The sequence below is a fragment of the Columba livia genome, chromosome 1 (assembly GCF_036013475.1).
Source record: "Columba livia isolate bColLiv1 breed racing homer chromosome 1, bColLiv1.pat.W.v2, whole genome shotgun sequence".
NCBI lineage: Eukaryota > Metazoa > Chordata > Aves > Columbiformes > Columbidae > Columba > Columba livia.
The window spans coordinates 155,011,842-155,032,061 of NC_088602.1; the positions used below are offsets into that span (position 1 = coordinate 155,011,842).

At 40.4% G+C, this 20,220-nt stretch overlaps 1 protein-coding gene across 5 annotated transcripts; it reads left to right on the plus strand.

The window, feature by feature from the left end:
• The first annotated feature begins 2,408 nt into the window (after positions 1 to 2,408).
• On the plus strand, positions 2,409 to 20,003 carry MDM2 (MDM2 proto-oncogene). Of its 5 annotated transcripts, XM_065039690.1 has the most exons (12): positions 2,409 to 2,546; positions 2,945 to 3,027; positions 3,160 to 3,232; positions 5,005 to 5,079; positions 5,445 to 5,578; positions 5,737 to 5,786; positions 7,061 to 7,128; positions 7,279 to 7,372; positions 9,900 to 10,060; positions 10,987 to 11,142; positions 12,716 to 12,793; positions 14,295 to 20,003. In XM_065039690.1, the coding sequence occupies exons 3-12, from the start codon at positions 3,164 to 3,166 to the stop codon at positions 14,862 to 14,864; spliced, it is 1,455 nt and encodes a 484-aa protein (XP_064895762.1). In that variant the 5' UTR covers positions 2,409 to 2,546; positions 2,945 to 3,027; positions 3,160 to 3,163; the 3' UTR covers positions 14,865 to 20,003. The 5 variants fall into 5 exon arrangements, with proteins under 5 accessions (XP_064895762.1, XP_064895752.1, XP_064895771.1 ...); XM_065039680.1 differs by lacking the exon at positions 2,945 to 3,027 and having other exon boundaries at positions 2,417 to 2,546; XM_065039699.1 differs by lacking the exon at positions 2,945 to 3,027 and having other exon boundaries at positions 2,417 to 2,546; positions 9,903 to 10,060.
• Positions 20,004 to 20,220: the final 217 nt, after the last annotated feature.

Here is a 20,220-nt window from a genome sequence, read left to right on the forward strand (position 1 = left end):
CCTGATTTCCCTGAGCAAGCACAGACAGCATATTTTCCTACTTGCAGCCTCACCTTACTTGAGATTAGTCTGTCTGAGAAAAGAGATAAGATGACCCACGACAAAAATTCTCAACAGAAACTGGTTTTGTTTATTCTTAGCAGTTAATGAACTGGTAAGTTCTTATTTAAAGAATCCCAATTTAAGCTCAAAGTCATTGGTCACAAGATGTTTATTGGCTGAGAAGTGGAAACAGAAAGTCATAGTAACCAGTTCGGTAAGTCTCAGACTACAGAAAATTCATTGCTAATTTAAAAAGCACCTTAATTTCCACACAGCCTTACAAAATGATACTGTGCTTAAGATGAGGCTCAGTAATGTGCTATGTTTTTGGGAGAACTACATAAACACACTAGTTTTGTTTTGCTTCAGTTCAGTAAAATGCATTTGGTACAGGAATGAAACAGTTTTCATACCACATCAGGACAAGAGTGAGCACCGATAATACCACTGTTCAGTGTTACATCAACTGAATATAGCCGTTTGGTTCTGTCCTATTGCATTTCTGTGTAGATGTAATTTTCTCCTAAAGATGAATCTAGCTACGGAACTCAGTAGCTGGGGTGCTCAGTAGTTGAAATGTAGTAATTAATAAGTAACTAGCAAAAAAAACCCAAACCAAACCAAACTTCCAAATATCCTACACTTAAAAGATATTCAAAATTATAGAACGGGAGATGACAGGAATACAGGACAATATGACAGCCTGCAATAACCCTCTTTGGTTGTTAACTTTTCTCCCAGCTTCCTCTCCTAAATATCAGTGAAAAAAAACAAACAAAAGGCACAAATGAGCATAGGAAATGTGGAAATGAGCAGTAATGTGACTCTGCCGTGGCATGACATTTCACTTAAAACAGATTTCTGTTTGCCTTGAAACTCCAGTGCTAACAAGAGGTGAACATGCTTTGCAAAATTCTGGCAGCTTCTCAACTGTCCCTCACCAGACCTTGAGCTTTATGCTGCAGGGGGATAAGAAGCTCGTCTTGAAAATCCATCATCACACAAACAACTAGATTGAAAGCATTCCTGGTGCCATGGTTGCTGAGAATCTATATTTGGGCAACGGACAAGTCCAGGCAGTTATCCACTGCTTGTTTGGACAAGTTAGTTGTCATGGAAAATCAGCATTACGCTCACTCTGCTCTAGTGTACGTATCTTTAAACACTATCTCCAGCACTCGTGTTCTCTAACAAATCTTTTCACTATTCAAATATGATTTTAAAATGTCACCATGGGCAAAGAAAAAAACCCAGAGAATTAGAAAAAAGAGACTAAAAATTAAGCAATTCTAGTTGAAATGTAGTAATTAATAAGTAACTAGCAAAAAAACCCAAACCAAACCAAACTTCCAAATATCCTACACTTAAAAGATATTCAAAATTATAGAACGGGAGATGACAGGAATACAGGACAATATGACAGCCTGCAATAACCCTCTTTGGTTGTTAACTTTTCTCCCAGTTTCCTCTCCTAAATATCAGTGAAAATAAAACAAACAAAAGGCACAAATGAGCATAGGAAATCAAGCTAGTATCCAAAGGTGTCATCGCCGGGCAACCAACATTTTCATTGTTGTGTCCCTGAATTTGTGAGGACTATAAGCAAGAGCCTCTGCCTTTGTTATCCTCAAAATATATTGACGTGATGAAGTTTTCTGTCACTAACATATGCTGCGGCTGGATTTATGGAATCACAGAGTGTTAGTACGAGGTTGCCATCAGAAGCCTTAGGGCTGTTTATCCTCCAACGAGGTCCGATGTTTGGGAGCTGGAGCTCACGGGGCTGGGGGCCAGAGGTCTGTCAGCGGTGGGGCCTGCACAGCCTTGCCCTGGGCTGCGCTCCAAACCTGCTTGATGTGACCGAGGGGAAGTCAGAGAGATGTTCAACATCAACGGAAGCTTTTTGAAAATTTTCAGTGAAGTGGAGGCTCTGTAGGAAACGCTCATACTGTTTTAGGCTCGCTCTTAGCAACAAGCCCGGCTCTCCCCGCTCCATCTCCTCAATACTGCACATCCACAGACTTTGTTTACCACGACCCGACCGTTTTTGTGCAGTGTCTGTAAACACAGCCGAGGCGGGATAAAAGGGTCGATGGATCAAAAAAAAAGGAAGGGCGCAGACGAGAGGAGAAAAAGCTGCCTGCAAAGCCCGAGCGTCCTGCTTCCCCGCAGCCCCCGGCGTGGGTCTCATTGACTGCTGCCAGGCCTTCACCCTGCTCGTTCCCCAGCCCGGGCACCGCTTTTTTGTTGCGGCCGCGGGCCCGGTCTCTCCATCCCGTGTGGCGCCAGGGACGGGCGGGCGGCGTGGCCACCCCGGCCCGAGAGGCGTCGCCCCAGGCGCGGCCGTTGCCCCGAGCCCGTTAGGGGGCGCTGGGGAGACCAACGGGCCGCACGGCGCGGCGGCCAAAATGGCGGCGTTGGGTGCAGAGCGCGCTGCGGCGTGGTAGGGGCCCCCGGTCCTCCGCTCCGCCGCGGGCCGGGCAGCGGAGTGAGCGCTGCTGGTGGTGCGTGGGGGATCCCGCTTTGCTGCGGGGCAGGGGCTGAGGCGTCGCTCGGGACTGGCTTTTCGCGCGCGGCGGCCTGGGCGTTGGGGTGGGGGGGGACGCAGCTGAGGCGCGGCGGGCACGCTGGGTCGGGTCGGGGCGCGGCGCTGGGCCGGGCGCTGCTGCTTCCTCCAGCAGCGGGGGGAGCGGGGCCTGCACGGGGCGGGGAGGCGCGGAGCCGGGGCTGTTTCTCCGCGCCGCCGCCACCCACGTCTGGCGGCCACGGTGAGTCAGCGTTGTCCTCCCCGCCCGCCCGCCCCCTGCGGGGACTCGGCAGCGCCGCCGCTGCGGGTCATGCTCAGGCATGTCGGGCCGCGGCCGCCAGAGGAGCTAAGTCTCGACTTGCCTCCTCTTGGCAGCGCTATATAAGGCTCATCCCGGCCCGGTACCACTTGGCCCGTACACCCGCCGCCGGCGTGTGGGTTGGACGAGGGCAGCCGAGGTGAGTGGGCACTGCCGCGGTGGCGGCTGCGCCCCCGGGTTTCGGCCCTGTGCGGGGTCGCTCTGCGCGGGGGGGGACGTGGGTTGTGTAGCTGCGGTACACGTTTTGAGGTGGTTCTCCCCTTAATTGCAGGCAAATGTGCAATACCAAGATGTCCTCCCTTACGGATGCCTCTTCTGTCACCGCTTCGGAGCAAGAAGCGCTGGTCAGTAGCTCTGTTGGACGTGCGAATTTTTCATGCTTTTCTGCAGATTTTTATCTGCTAATTCAGAAGGGCGGCTTTGCTCAGCGAGTGATGGTTAAAGCCAGGACATCCGGTGAAGATGGTCTCTCTTTGATGCTGCAATTGTGAAGCAAATGTTTCTCATTCATGGTTGAGAGTTGAGGGTGATGGTGTAGGTCTAGACTGTTTCCTGGAGAATTTGATGGGCAGTTTGCTTTCTTTAAATGAAAAAGAATCTTTCGGTCCAGTTTAATCACGGTAAGTATTTTGTGGTGGAAATCATTATCAGTTCATAACTGAAGAGTTGTGGAAGATCTCTGTTGTGCAAAACTGTGACGTAATCTTGTCATCTGAAGGTTTTTTAAATTTGGCATTTTCACTTCCTCCTCTACTGGGATTCATAAGCAAGTTGTAATAAGAGTCTTCCTTTGTGTTTATGGCTTTTCATGATACAGTGCCAGTTCTGCTGTCCTGGCTTCCCGTCCAAGTTTTCCTGAGGATGGAAGCCTGTGTGTTATACCTGAAATGCGAGTTCAAAATGGCATGTGTACAATGACGATTGAACTCGATTACCTCTTGTAGAAGGGTAAAGCTTAAAAGTGTAGACTGAGAGCAGAACTTCAAAAAAGTGAAGTGACAGAACAGCAGACTGTTCAAAGTTGTTTGTTGTTTTTTATTGTTTCTTCTTTTTTAAGTCATCATAAGGTGATGCTACTGTCTGCTGTCAGATCTGCAAGGCAGAGAAAGTTCATACTTGTGTCAGGGAGAGACAGCTGGGGCGTAAAAGGATCTGACCCCATGGGTCTAGTTGTGCATTTAGAGACCTCAAACCGTACTTTGCCTTCTTATGCTCAGCTGTCATTAGTAGTTTAATAAGTTTCTGTTTGCTTCCTAATATATGCTGCGTGCTCTAAATAATGCAGCACTTAGGAAGGGGTAAGTAGACATCTAATATTGTCCACAAGCTTGTTGATTGCTTTCATTATGTGTGATTCTTGCAAGTAACCTCTGGTTAATGCACTAAGACATAACATCGGTTTTAGCAGATATTTGAAATGGAATGCAGGGAAGTTCCCCCCCTTCCCTTAAGTATTTATTCCCGGTCTCATAGTATTACTCGTGCTTTCCTATAAAATGTTTATTATCTATAATTTTTTCTCATTTTGGGGAATATATTAGGATGGCTAAATAATAGCCTGTTCTTATAATGGTTATGCTATTGTTCATATAACAATACTAGAATATAGTGCACTGGGAACCATCAGTGGCTCCACAGCCTTTTTCTTTGGAGTTTTGGCAGCCCCTGCAGCTTGTTCTCATCTCCTGGACTGGTACTGGCAGACCTGTTCCTGGAATATGGAATAGTGCAAGGAATTGCGATCAGGACAGTATTCTGGCCAGAAGAAAAAAAAAAAGGGGGGTGGGGTGGGGGAAGTGATTTTTTTACTCTTTTTTTTTTTTTTTTTTTAACTTTTACCTCCTCTATATCTGAAATTGTCGTAGACTGGCTGCGCGTATAACTCTGCTGGCTCAGTGGCAATAGTGGGAGGCCGTTGCAGAGGTAGGAGTGATTGAAATACAATGGAAAGGACAGGGTGTGCTTAGCTCAGAAAAGTCTTCAGAATGTGTGCAGGTTTTAATGTACTTGTGTATTTATCTAACAGATGAATATAAAAGGAGGAAGCCAGCCTGTATAAATAGTGTTTTGTTTGGTGAATAATTAGTGCATACTGTTGTTCTTCTTCCCCATACAGGTTAAACCAAAGCCACTATTGTTGAAGTTGTTAAAGTTAGCTGGTGCAGAAAAGGACACTTTTACTATGAAGGAGGTGAGAACTTTTAATCAGTAAAAGTAGATTACAGTGGACACAGATGGATTATTCCTTTGTTTTGGGTGAATGGCGGCCGCTGTAGTTCACAGCTTATCTAGAAGATATTGAGACAAGGTATTGTTTTTATTCTGCTGCTGACTTGTTAGGTGATGTTTAGCAGGTTTCTCAGATGAACAAAAGTATCTGGTGTTCAGCAGAATAGCAGAGTGCTTGGGGAATCATAGATTAAAATCGCAGCTCAAAGGGATTTTTAGGCAATCCATGTGAGAAGAGTGATGAATTTAATGTGTTTTTTTCCTATGCTTAAACTTGAAGCAACTGAACCTGGTATTAAATATCTGTTTGTGTCATTTATTTTACAGGTAATATTCTATCTTGGACAATATATTATGTCTAAACAGTTATATGATGAAAAACAGCAACATATTGTACACTGTGCAAATGATCTCCTGGGGGATTTATTTGGAGTAACAAGCTTTTCAGTAAAAGAACACAGGTAAAATGGGATTCTTTTCTGAGAGTCGGGTTGTGAAATAACAGAGAACATAATGCGTATGGCCTTCTCTAACTCTTTGCATCTTCAAAGATGGTAAGCTCTCTTTTACAATTACATGTAGCTAATTTGCAACATCTCTTTCTTTATCCCCATCTAAGGAGACTGTATTCAATGATTTCCAGAAATCTGATAGCAATCAATCAACAAGGTAAGCTAGTCTGGGAGGATCCTTACATTAATGTATCTTGCATGTAGTGATCAGATACATCAGCCTCTCCATAGTTAGCTATTTGGCTTTACACAGTACTGTCCAGAGCGATCACCAATAGTGAATCAAAGCAAACACTGTTTTTCATCGGGGAGGAGAAAAAAAAATCTGAATGGCATTTGAGTAGTTCTTTTGGACTAGGGCAAGAACAAACACAATCAGAGCTCAGCACAGAGGACTACATTGAAAGATCAGTCGTTTGCTTGTATTTCTTACAGATAAAACCCTCAACAACATAAAAGGTTTTAATATAAAAAAAAATCTTCTTGAACTTGTGCTGTTAATGAAGTCAGGGCAAATGCTTTTCATTCTTTCTGTTAGTGTTTTAGTTTTCAAAACCAAATGTGGAGCACATTTAGAACCCGTCACCCTCATCTACACTGAGTCCTCTTTTAAAAAAGGTCTGTGTACTTAGAAAAGCAGCTTTGTGGTAATTTTGTGGATAGCCACTCCATAAATAGAGAATTGTTACATATGGTTGCCTTTCCTGCAGCATAAAAATGCTCAATATGGCTGTAACTTTTGGCTAATGCACAGAGTGAAACAGACATTAAACAATGGAAGCCATTTTGTAAATTGGCTTCTAAATCCAAATTAAGACACCCTTTGTTTCTGATTCTTTCTAAAGACGAGTGTGCAGTTGCTGAAAGTGGGAAACATGCTCTTTATTATCCCTTATGTTTGTAAATGTGGATTATCAAATTATTTTCTTGAAATTTAGTATTTCAGGGTCTGTCTGGTAGTAAGTATACATAATTAACAACAGTTATATTTTCTTGTATTTAATGTCTTTTTAATTCAGTGTCCTTGTATGACGATAGCTAGTAAAATAGACTTTCAAGAGGAAGAAGTGTGAAATATTTCCTGCTTATCTTCTTTCATATCTGCAGAATTCATTTCATTCATATCAGCCTTCATTTGAAGACATTTGTAATAAAATTCTGAGCCATTTTGTGGTTGAAATTTCCTCTTCCTCCCCACATTCCCGTTTAAGTAATGTTACTGGGAAGGTGCTACACACACCTGAAAAGCAACAGAACAGGGTTGTTTTTTGCCATGGTGGCAAAATGTCTGGATTGCAAGTTCTGTTTAGAATTTACTTTGTAAATGCTGTGTGCAGTTAACTTCTGTCTCTTGCTATTACACTCCTGGTTTTGAGCCTGAAATTGACTTTTCCTGCAGTACTGTATTAGGGTGGTTTGGTTTGGTTTCAGGCTCTACGCTTGCGGACACACCTGAGGATGATGCCAGATTTCAGCTTGAAGAAGAAAATGTTCTAAAGGTGATTAAAAAAATTTTTTAAATAAATGTTCTGAGATGTAAATTTTATTTAGCTTTGCATAATAGTGTCAATGATTTAGATGCAATTAGTTGATTGTAGCCTTTTACCTCCTGTTAATGCTCAGGCTTACCCAGTGTTTCTGTTAACCAGGAATCTATGCAAGAGTTAGAAGAGAAGCAGACCTCCTCAAACGCGACTTCCCGACCAGCTACATCTTCTAGGAGGAGAACACACAGTGAATCTGGTAGGTGTAGATTTATGGTGCAGAGCTTTCAGTAGCATGGCTGCTTAGGAAAAACAGTATGTTCTCTTGCCTTACTGACTTTGAAAGATGCTGACAAATACTTTTCATATTTCTCTGCTTATCTGAAACAAAATGTTCAGTCTGGAAGAAATACATGATGCCTTGCATTGCTCCAGTGTCATGTTACAGTTTGGATCTCTAGAACTATTAGTAAGATGATGGAATAACTTGTTCCACAGATCTGTTAAACTTGTTCACATCAGCAGGACTTTATCAGTTACGTTATCTTTGTGATGAGAACACTCTTGTTTGTAATAGACTGATGTACTCAAATTCATATAAGTTCCCTCTTTAGATAGCCACAGATATTTACACTTTGCTCTCTAAAAGCAGTTTTCATCGGATTTCAATTGGTGGCAAAGACATCAAAGGTCTGGTTAGTAACATAGGATGATTTTGGATATGTATAGGTACTTGGCCATTCCTTAAGCACTTTTAAAAAGTCTGTTGACTTAAGCATCACATTTGCCTCCTTTGCTATGGTCGTTCAATAGTCACTGGCAAATACATTTTCAAATAACAAGCAAATTAACAAGCTGTTCAGCATAAACCTGGATAACTTCAATTTCTCAATGGAAGTGTTCTCTACAGTTCTACTTAAATATTATTCTGTGGAATTTCTTACATTAGTTTGTTCCATCACTTCTGTTACCTCATGACTTGACAGTTGTAAATACATGGGCAGTGATAACCTTCTGTCACTGCATAGATCTTTCTTTTCTTGAATTTCTCAGGAACATTTTTTAGTTCCTCAGCTTTTGTGTAGTATTTTTTTTTTTGGTGTGTTCATCATAGGCCACTGTTACGTTAGTCAGTCCAGAAACTGTGCTGTGTTGCTGAGCGGTTTGCACTAAATTAAAAGAACATTTTAATGTTGTAACAAAAACTGGTGAAAGGATGGAAAGTCTCAGTTAAACATCATAACCTGTAATATTTAGGCATAACCCAGAGCATGTCAGGTCCTGTGTTGTGCTTACTTATTGTAGGTTTGATTATTAACTTGGTCTTTGCATCCATTTATTAGTTTGTTACAGCCTTAAAAGTTCTTTTAATATAGTGTTTTTATATACACTTTTTTTCTAATTTATAGGAAATCTTCCTTTTAAACCACTCTTATTGTTAAATTGGGATGGTAGCGGCTCCTTTGGAGCCGCTTATATAGTGTATAGAAACCTTGTGGTGGTACAGTATCAGTACAGCATGGAGCCATGACAACTAAATGAGGACAACGATGGACAGGAGCAACCCTTGGGCCTGGGGGCACCAAATTTGGTGGGGCTCTCAGGGCGAAAAAAGAAAAGAGAAAAAAGAAAAGAGAGGGGCTGAGCCAAGAAGCACCAAGGGAAAGTAAGAGAAGTCTCAAAGTATGTACAAGCGTTTTGTTCTCTTTTCTTTTACAATGAAAGATCCAAGACTTGAAGACTCGTGGATTGTCAGGATGTGTTTTGCAAGGCAAGGGAGAGGCTGGGCAATAGAGGGTGGGTGCAAAAGGCATGTGTAGGGGGGAAGCAGGCTCTCACTGAGGTCTGTGAACCAAGTTGTCGGGCCTCTTGGGGGAGTTTTCACTCCGCTGCACTTACATACGGGCTTTTCAACACCTTTTCAAATGAAATTGTTTCTTACCAAACACTCTTAAAAGTCAGTGGAGCTGAATTTTGACTTACCTACCCCTAAAATGCTGTCTCCCTACTCCTTATGCTGCTGTAGGTGGTTGTTTCAAAACATACATTTAAAAAGCATTGTCTTTTTGCGTTCAAACCAAGCATATTTAATAAGCACAGCTTAAAGCGATGCTTTCAGAGTTCAATTTTTACATACTGTGACTTGAAGACTTTCTTGCTAGTGTGTGTGGAAAGTCATAATGGTTTGTAACAAAAATCTGGTTGAGTAAATGCACTATATGTAATTCTAACTATTAACTGTTAAATTTGTTGAGGTATCCAAAACTTAAACCGGAACTTACCTTGCGTAGCGTGAGGTACTTTATATACATGTGACATGGGAGCTAGTTGCTCTGTCCCCCTGCGAATTCTTTGACCAAGGAGCTCTCTGAAAGTGCTTTTCTGTCTACTGACTGTAGAGGGAGCTAGGACAATTAAGATCCTAACTGTATTTCTTAAAATTAGGAGGGGTTTGAAGTGTCATGTGTGGTTTACGAATGCTTCCAAATTTGAAATTGTTCTGTTTCCTGCATGTGGAGACTGCTATTTACAAGCTGTACTGATGGGACAAGTGGGGAAACCCAGCCCCTGAAATACTGTTTTCAGGAATATTTCATACTTTTCATGTTTCTTAGTGTTACTCTGTCTTTACTCAGTGCCTTTACTTTGTTCCCCATAAAATAATGACTATATTTTTCTTAAAATGCAATTTACATACATAGGTATTTAAATTTCTGTTAAGAATATTCAAAACTGTACATCGCATAGATGTTTTTGGAGTAATAAAAATTCTTCAATGTGCCCAGAAGAAAATTCTTCAGATGATCTGCACAGTGACAGAAGAAAACGACACAAGTCAGACAGCATTTCGTTGACGTTTGATGAAAGTCTCTCATGGTGTGTAGTCAGTGGTCTGTGCCGTGAAAGAAGCAATAGCAGTGATTCAACAGATACTTTTTCCATTCCCGTAAGTTAAAATATTTATTTTTGTGGTACAAGTTTTGTAGATACCACAAGTGCAAATATGCATCTTAAAACATGTTATTAATTTAAAGCAGCAGTGCCTTTGATGGTATGTGGGTTGAGTGGTGTGTTTCATAGCTGCCAAAGCTGAAGGGATTTTTTTTTTTAATGTTAACTCTAGATATTATTAAAAAAACCCAGATTCTTACTGCTTGGCACAGTATTGAAAAAGTGCCAGATATATTTTAAAGTAAGTATTAGAATGCTAAGAGGAGAAAAGCAGACACAGACTTTTCATAATTTAGAATGGTTGGTGCGTCTGGGTATCTGGTGCTTCTGGGTATCTGGTAGTTCTGGTAAAGTTTCGGTAACTGGAAGTGGTAGTGCCCTGAAGAGAAGCTGTATTCATTTTCCACGCCTTTGCTGTTTTTTAGTGTTTTCGACAAACACTGAAGCGAATTATCTGTCAAGTCGTGAAGAGCTAAACTAGCAGTATTCCTAGTCATATACTGTATTCTCAATTGACAGAACTAATACTGTATCTTCACTTGTGTTGTTTTATAATTTAGTCTCAAATTACAGTTAAAAAAAGTCGATGAGAATAGAAAATTTAATGAAAGCAGCTGAAAGACAGTATCTTCTTGCATCTGTTCTTTCACTTGTAGGAGAGCCTTTGTCAAATAGTAGCAGCAGTCTTCAAGCTGACAGCAGCCGCTATTTCAGAGCTGTCAAAAGGCTTTCAGATCTAACTTTATTTTACCCACTTGTAATTCATTTGTCTCATAAAAGATGTTCTGTCTAGCATCAGCTGGTCTCATTTCTTCAGCATCTAATTAAACTGAGTAGCTTGGTTTTATGTTACAAGCATCTTAACAGTACTGGTTATGGACTAGTGGGGTTCAATGTGTACTTTCTTTCTCTTTTTTTCAGGATCTTGATGCCAGTTCATTAAGTGAAAACTCTGATTGGTTTGACCGGAGTTCTGTTTCAGACCAGTTCAGTGTAGAGTTTGAAGTTGAGTCTATTTATTCAGAAGATTATAGCCATAATGAAGAAGGACAGGAGCTCACAGATGAGGATGATGAGGTACATATTTGTTTTGTTGGGGTTTTTTTTCTGACTCGGTGAGGCAGGGAGGAAACTTCCAGGAATACTTCACACTGAGATTCCAACAAGAAGTAACTTTTCAGGTTTATTTCAGGACTGCTTGCTATGTGACAAACTGCACCCAGCCATTCACTAAATTACATACCTGTGCAGTTGTGTCACCATTGTACACCCACCAGGCAGTAACCAGAGCAGTGCTAAGGCTTTCTGGAGGCTCTGAAACATACTCTTGACGGTCTGGAAAAGTCTGTTTAACTTCACTCACTAGCTGTTGGAGTCAGTGACAGCATGTGTACTTGAATCTATTCTTACTTTTTTAATTATAGAAGTATGTGTTGAGCTTTGGCAACACTTCTAATATGGAGTGAAAACTTTCCTCCTAACTCTTTGCAAAGGGATATTTCTGAATTATTTGCCTCCATTAATATATATGTTTCATAGATATGCTGAAACACATTATTAGAAATTTTCATTAGGAGGGAAGAAGATAGTAAAATTGTGATTACCGTCATTTTTAAGAGATTTAGATATCTGGAATGTCAGGGATGAAGTGGAAAATTTTTTTCCTGTGTTCTTTTTCTGCTACTTTAAAGAGGTGAATCGGGTTAAGATCCAGAGGCAGAATTTGCTGGGGACACGCATGATTGTGGTACTTGGAGGGCTGAATGGGACTTACTGTACTGATGTACACTGGGTTTATAGCACTGTGGAGCTGCACCCCGAGATAAGATGGTGATTTGGAGGAAGAAAAGGACTGAGGTGTGCCTCTGCCCCCAGCAGTGGTATGGCAGAATGGTTGAGGTTGAAAGGGACCTCTGAAGGACACCTTATCATCCGCCACGGCTCAAGCAGAGCTGATTGCCCAGAGCCATGTCCAGATGACTTCTGAATATCTCCAGGGGTGGAGGGGTCTACAGTTGCTCAGAGCAACCTGTGCCAGTGCTTGGTCATCCTCACTGTAAAAAAGTTATCTCCTGATGTTCAGACCGAACCTCCTGTGTTTTAATATGTGCCTCTTGTGCCCTCACTGGGCACCACTGAAAAGGCACTGGCTCCATCTGCTTTACACCATCCTTTCAGGTATTTACACACAATTGATGAGATCCCTCCTGCACCTTCTCCAGGCTGAACAGTCCCAGCTCTCTCGGCATTGCCTCAAGTGAGAGCTTCTCCAATCCTTTAATCATTTTAGTGGCCCTTGGCTGGACTCTCACCGTTAGCTCCATATCTCTCATGTACTGGGGAGTCCAGAGCTGGACGCGGTGTGTGTCCGGGTGTGACCTCACCAGTGCTGAGCAGAGGGGAATCACCTCTATTCCAGAAATTGGTCTAGTCTACATTTTTCTTCAAATTGTATATTTAGAGTGTGGGCGGAATTATTTTCCCCAAAACCAGTGATCAGATTTTGTGGAGTTATTTGCTAACGTTTATTAACATATATGTGCTATTTGTTGTGTTTAATTAGAAGTCTATCAGAAAATCTAGAATTAAAAATCTATCATATTTTAATTGCCAAGAAACAATTACATCAATATTTTTTTATTCAAACCAGGTGTATCAGCTGACTATTTATCAGGATGAAGATAGTGATGCTGATTCGTTTGATGAAGATCCAGAGATTTCTCTAGCTGTGAGTAAAAGCTTGACTGGCAAAGCATCATAAGTTGGGTGAACTGACAGAGTAGATCAAGGAATATAGATGGATTCTATTGTTATCAGTGATAGGGTTTTTTTTTAATGAAATCAACTTTTTCTTGTATGCCTGAAGATTCCAAGGCAATATTTTAATTACTGAACATGTGTCAAGAAACTTCAATATTAAAAATAGTAAGCTTCCTAATCCATTAAAAAAAAACCTTAAGTCACGCTTTCAGTGACTTAATGGAAGGTAATTATTTGGAGCCTAAATCTGACTTTTTGCACAAAATGGATAAAAAAAGTCCTGTATATTTAAAAAAACTCTTCCTATAGATAGGATTGGACAATAAAAGTAGATGTGACTAATGAAGGATCTGTAGCATACAGATGTGAAGGCAAACCTGTTTTGAGAACAGTACTGTAAAATTAATAGATTTTGAGGCTTTTTCTGGAGTTTTAAGTGTGGGAATAAATTCAGGAGTTTGAGACAAAGTCTGTAAACATATGTGAAAAACACACACGCTAGAATTTAAAAGCAATGTATCTTTTTTATACTTGCTTTTCACAGTTAAACCTTGAACAAAGCTGTTGGCCAAAGCTGTCTGAAGTGTTCCAGTCCCTTGGTGGTCTCTAGAACTGAGGGACTTTACTATGTGTGTAAAACACAGGGCTAGCCACCATCTAAAAACACAGCACTGCTTATGTATGGAAAAATATGTCTGTACGTTATTTTTAGGAATTAGAATTGGTCTCTGAAGCCTTTGATGTCACTGATGTTATTTAGGTTTCCAACCATTAAGTACTTAAAATTTTCTAAATAAGTTTTGGGTTGTTTTTTGTTCGCATTCCCCATACAGCATGTATTATTTCTAAGAAGGATCTTTTTTCCTTAAAAACAAAGTGTGTTTTTGATGAGTTAGTGGCATATTTTCAGTGCAAAATTTTCAGCTATGAGACAGTGATGCAGCCTTCTTTTTCTTTCTTGAATGGCCGATGTTTTCTAGTGTCTCATACTACTGTGTCACAGTGCCCTCACCCGGCCGTTTTGCACCTCTACAGCTTAGCATCACAAAGGTTAAATGTCCCTTCAGTCTGGAATAGTTTCTATTTCAGAAGTCTGTTGTTGAAAATAATGGGAATGGTGACCATTTTATCAGAACTAAGCTTTTCACGAGGTTCTCTGAAGACTTTTGTGGTCTGGTTTCTTCAATTTTGCATAAGGAATAGTAAATCATTATTGTTTCACCTCTACTTTTATTTCACAAATTTCCTACAAAATGAAAAAATTCAGAGAGTCTTTTTAAAATCAAGACTATTTTAATCTAGAATCATAAAATGGGGCCCAACACTGAATGGAATTTTTAAACTATAAACAACTTGAAAGCTCAAGATAACTATTATTTTGGCAGTAATAAATTGTTTATAATCTCTGAATACTTGAATTGTAAGCTTTCCAAGTAGCTTAAGCTGTTCCAACCTTTAATTCACTAAAGGATTATTGGAAGTGTCCTGAATGTAGCGAAATGAATCCTCCGCTTCCACGACATTGCCACAGATGCTGGGCCCTTCGTGAGGACTGGCTTCCTGATGAAAAGAGTGATAAATTGGTAAAGAGCAAGTTAGAAAGTTCCTTCCCCCTAGAGTCTGAAGAAGGTTTTGATGTTCCTGACTGCAAGACAGTGAAAATGACTGAGGATAAAGAACCAGCTGTGGAGGAGAATGAGGACAAAGCAGTACAAATATCCGAGTCCCAGGAAAGTGAAGATTATTCTCAGCCATCGACATCGAGCAGCATGTTTTGTAGCAGTCAGGAGGACTATAAGGAACCTGAGAAGAGAGAACTGCAAGACAAAGAGGGAAGCCCGGAGTCCAGTCTGCCTGTTACCAGCATCGAGCCCTGTGTCATATGTCAGAGCAGACCTAAAAATGGCTGCATAGTGCATGGCAAAACGGGACACCTCATGTCGTGTTTTACATGCGCAAGAAAGCTTAAGAAGAGGAATAAACCCTGTCCGGTGTGCAGACAGCCCATACAAATGATTGTACTAACTTATTTTAGTTAGGTGGATATTGACTGGAAAGCAGCAAAAGAACTTCATAAACTGGTTAAGAGAGTTAGAAACTATTTTTGTATGCTAATTGGAAAATTAATTATTGGAGTGTCTTTACATTTGGTATGAAACATAATTGCTGAAATAAATGCACTGGAGTTGTGAAGAGGTTAACCTAATATTCGTAAGTCAACTTAAAGATTTTAAATCCTTCTCAACAGAAATAACCAATTCCTGTAAACTACCTGCCTTTCCAAGTGCTTTAGTGACATTTGTTTTACTTGATTAAATATAGAGATTAAAAAACCAAATTCACTGATAGTGGGAGGAGAGATGTGGTTTGTTAATGTGAGTTCCTCCTCATAAGAAGATAAAAGATGCCCTAGATTCCAGTATCTGTTGCCTAATGAAGACGCCAGGCTCAGTCAGAACCCTCTGAATAAGTCAATAAAATAAATAAATAGAATCTTGTCTCCCTTATTCCCAAAACTTAAATTCCTCCAAGTAACCAGATCACAGAGGAGTTCTCACCAGGAAGCAGTGGAAGATGCGATAGAAAATCATTTAAGGTTTTGGAAATATAAAAGGGTACTGTGTATCTTTTAAAGTGTGTAAATTCAGGGCTGTGTGTGTCCTGAGAAGTCACTGATTCAAGTTCAGTCTTACAGTTCTCTCTTAGGTGTCCTGAGAAACTAGCTTTTAAAATTGTTTGGGGGTTTGTACGATCTTGATGATTATTTTAGCAATATTTGAACAGGCAAGATAAATGAAGGAGATACTATGTAAAATCAAATCAGGCAATATTAGGAGACGATGGTATTCTTTTTGTGCACTTGTTCTTGACTTCAGCAGTATAACATGCGGCTTGATCACTACCTTTGCTTGAATAAAAATGGTAAGGAAAACAAGTCCATCTCCATCTGCAGAAACAAGCTGTTTAGTTCTAGTTCACATAGACATTCTTTAAATTCAGCAGTCTTTCCAGCTTACACTGTGTCACAAGAATTCTGAAAATCTGTCGCAAGGTATTTGGCCAACTCTAAATTGGTCTCATGGGACCTGTCCTTTACTGCTTTTAGCTCTTGTCTTCTCACTGTAGTTTGTCGAAAATTTTGTGAAGCTTGTTAGTTCCTTTGTTAAGGAGTCAACGGACTCAGTTCTGTGGTGCCTTCAGAGTAGTTAGTGTGAGTAAATTTTTGTAAGCTCTGGTATCTTCAGGATATAATTGGGTTACTCATCTGGGCTGTTTTTTAGATGGACAGTTTCTGTACCAGTGAGTTATATTTTTTCCTTTGGAGGAACTGTAGGTTTTTAGCACCTTCTAATTTTACAGGTAGTTACTCATCATCTGGCCAACAGAGGTAAATTAGTAGTTTTAGCATCAGGGGAGTGCCAAGAACAGAGATGTAGCCTGAATGCAGGAGTTGTGCTGTGTTACCATCCTGCAGGCCAAGGTTCAACAGCTTCCTCAATGCCACCTGTGCCCAACTGTTGATGCCCATGTGCTAGTGCATGGACTTATATTGCTATAACTAAATTCCTGTCAGAGTTACTAGTTACCCAAGTATAAAATATTTGTAAACCAGGGCTGCAAACGCCTGGAATACAAGGAAGTACCTGGAAAAGGGCATAGAAGTGTAAGGAGTGACTCCACAAACCCTTGGTTGTTACTTGCCTCCAAAGAAATACCATCATAAAGACAATTTCCAGGATTGGTGATGTTTAGTTTGTGCATTTGAGTTGATTTTTGAAAAATATTACTAACAGGTACTGGTAACTCTGAAGTTTTACCACTATTGATTTTAACTAAACAAAATGTAGACCTCAGTTGTATGCATTTCTTCACATTCTTATTTGCAGTTTTTTAAAGTGACAGCAGGTGGCTGCAAGTTCCTGAAGTTCTTTGGTTAGTCAAAACCTTTCATGGGTTTCATGGGGTTTGGTAAATCTTCAGCCAGACAGAGAGAAGTACTTTGGGCAGATATTTAAAATTTTCAAGTAGGCGTGCTTACCTGCCTTCATTCACACTGTTTTCTGTTTTTCTTACTTTTTGATTTGATAAACTGAAGTGCAGTGAAGCTTGCAGAGGCTCTTCCATTGCACCAGAACCAAATAGTGCTCCTATCACAGTCTGGTGAGAGAGAACTCTAGACATCTGTGTTCAGGAGAAGCGCTGATAATGTGGGGACTGCACTTTAAAAATTCAGCCATTGCATTGTCTCTATGTCTTATGCATTTTCAGTGCAATACTTTTTCTACAGTCACTGTGATGGCTACGTAACTGCATTCCTGGGAGAGCAGCTTTTCTTACCTAGTTCCTGCTGGGACAAATTGTACCATCCTGCTCTTGGCATTCTTTTCCACTCCCCTTAAGTGATCTTTTTATTTTAATTAAAAAAAAAGAGCTCTCAAAAAGGCATTTATTCTAAGAGCAATGATCCTTGCAGTTCACAGTCCCTCAGGTTTGGGATTTTTCTTCCAAACTGATTTCATCTGCCACTAATGCTTTCTGTTTTGGCAAAAGATGCAGTGAGAGCATACAGCATAATGAATTTTCCCTTTTATGATCTAAAATTGTACTTCCCTAGCATGTCTCCTATTGTGGAGAATAGCCCTGTAATTACTCATCACTTCATACAATACTGAGGACGTGGGTAATTTTGATTTCTGCATGCATCTATGGCTGAACGACTGTGTCAGAGTGAATCTTTGAGCTATATTTTCTGGTTTAATGTTATTCGTAACACCTTCTAGTAAAGCTTTAGGGTTTGGTTTGTTTGGGGTATTCCCCCCAACAAAGGACGCCTTTGGGAAGGGATGAGTGGTGCCTATCTTGGTTCATGTAGGAGATGCTGGCAGGCAAGTGCACATAGGGCTTTTGGGGTTGTGTGGGTGACATTGCGACCCTGGTGCCCCAGCCCTGGGGGGACTGCCGTCTGAAAAGGTGATGTCTGGGTCTGCCTCCACCCTGTCACCCCCACCTGTGCTCGGTACCTCTGGGGACAGTGGTGACCAGCCTGGTGGTCATTGCCCCCTTCTTTCTGGCCTTGGATAGCAGCATGAAAGTCAGAAAAATTTAACACAGAAGTTGACAATTGTTCTTACTTGGTGAGGTCTTTGCAGTTGTTATTTAATATCAAGCACATTTTAATCTTTAATTTATTGCAGTTTGTAAATATTCTTGTGCTTACAGTTAGCATTTTGAGCTTTAATTTATTGAATTAGTCTATTGGTACTTGTGTAGATACATAAATATGCATAGCTACTAAATCACAGTCACAAGAAAAATATTTAAGAAATTTTATTAAAATAAAGAGAACTATTCAGATCATATTCTGATTAAGAGGAGCATAAGAAGATTTATGGCTTTGTTTTCTTTTTTGCCTTCCCTTAAATCAACTTTTGTGTTGATCCTGAACAACACATATTAGAGGTGGAGACTGGTGCAACATTAGCAGAGTGAACATATTTAGACGGTGTTTGTTTTCCTTTGGAATACTTTAGCATCTCCGAGTACAGCCAAGGAGCAGACAGACTGCTTCGTTGTGCTGTGGACATTGGAGGTGATGGTCTGGAAGATGGGGAGAGGTTTCAAGGTTAATTTGAAACAGGTGGTAGTTGCTTTTGCCTTCAAATGTGTCCAGGAAAGCTGGACGTGCTGATAAAAGTGACAGGATATGATTTTCAGTAACTGTCTTAGTCTGTTCCTTCATGTACCTAAGGTAGACAATAGTTATGTACAAGTACTACAACTCACATTTACTCTTTTTTTTAATATAAAAATACAATTAACCCACCTTTGTATTAAATATTACTTTTTCACTGTGTAGGTATTTATTAGTATTGAAATTCAACTCTTCACCCAAGGAGGTGAAGTGCAAAGTGAAGTATGTGAGGCACAAGGAAAAACTGTTTTGTTTCAGTGTTTGGCATTTCTCAAAAAAGCTCAAGTGCTGAAGAATAAAATATTTGAGAACCTTTAATACAATGTCTTGACTTGAGATTAGTTACACAATCTGCTGCTTTTGTCCTTCAAAAAACTTGCACGGCTGAACCAGAGGTAGCTGCGTTGCTGGTTGTGTTGAGCATTGCTGTTGAGTAGAGCGCCTGGAATGTTGGTTGTGTTAGGGCTGCAGCTGCTGCTCTCAGCAGGTGGAGTTGGAAAGGGAAAAGTGCTACAGAATTTTAATTGATGAAAAACCTTGCATTTCTTTCTAATGGTGTGCTACAATTATCTCACTGAGTTCTGTTTGCTTTGAATTTAAGTGTTGCTGTCTCTGGTGTCTGTCAGTGTGGGTATGAGGGCATGTGCAAGACTTCAGGCCGATTTTTCCTCTTAAAGACTAATAGGAGGGAAAAACAATCCCTGCCTGACCAACTGAGCTTTTCCAGCTCATCCATACCTGAGCCAAAGTCTTATCTTGAGCTACTTGTCATTTAAAGGTTGCACAAGCAATGTAAGGTACAATAACACCACCCCCATCAAACCTGGGATTAAGGTATATTTTAACAATTGCAGATTGCACTTACTGAACATGAAAAATTGTTGCTTTTAACTAATGTGTGATTTTTTTTTTTTTTTTTTTAATTTAGCACTGATGCACTGAAAGCTTCTAGTGAACAGCTCTCTGTAGTGTATATATATTCTACATGTAAAATTTGTTGGTGGTACTTAAAAAGGTGTTGTCTCCCCTTTTGAGTAGATGTTGCTTTAACTTAATAGCCTGACTTTTAAAGGACAGTTCTTTCTTGAGCTAAATTAATGGCCGGCAGCATGACAATTACGTAATACCTAAAATACCGAATAGCTTTTCCAAAAGCAGAGTCTGTGTTGTCTGACTACACGTAGCTGGAATGACTATTCAGCAGACTGGTTTATAGTACCTATGCAACTTTGCCACTGCTCCTACATGATCACGCTTTCAAGGACTTGCCATGGTGTGTACCTTGTAGATACCCAGTGCACATACTACCACAGGCAGTAACCATTAAAATACAAATATCCACTCAAATTGCACAGAGTATAGATCCATTTAGGAGAAGAATTTTTATGTGTATTGCATTTGTATTTTGATTTTCAGTTTTTCCTTTTCAGAGGAAACTAAATAGTATGTTTCATTTAAAAGCTTTAAATAAAAATTTGTTTATGTATTTCTTGGTGCTCTTCTTTTTCATGTAAATGACTTGATTGTTAGCAGTTCTGCCACCTGGTTTTCAGACAGATTTTTAGTTCTGTGTGCTTGCTCTGCCCTTGCTCAGCTGCTGCCTTCTCACAGATTTCATGCTTTTGGGGAATTTTAAACTTGAGTGGGGTCTCTTGTTCTTCTTGCTTTAGGTGACAGAATCAGTGGCGGGATTAGTGGATAAT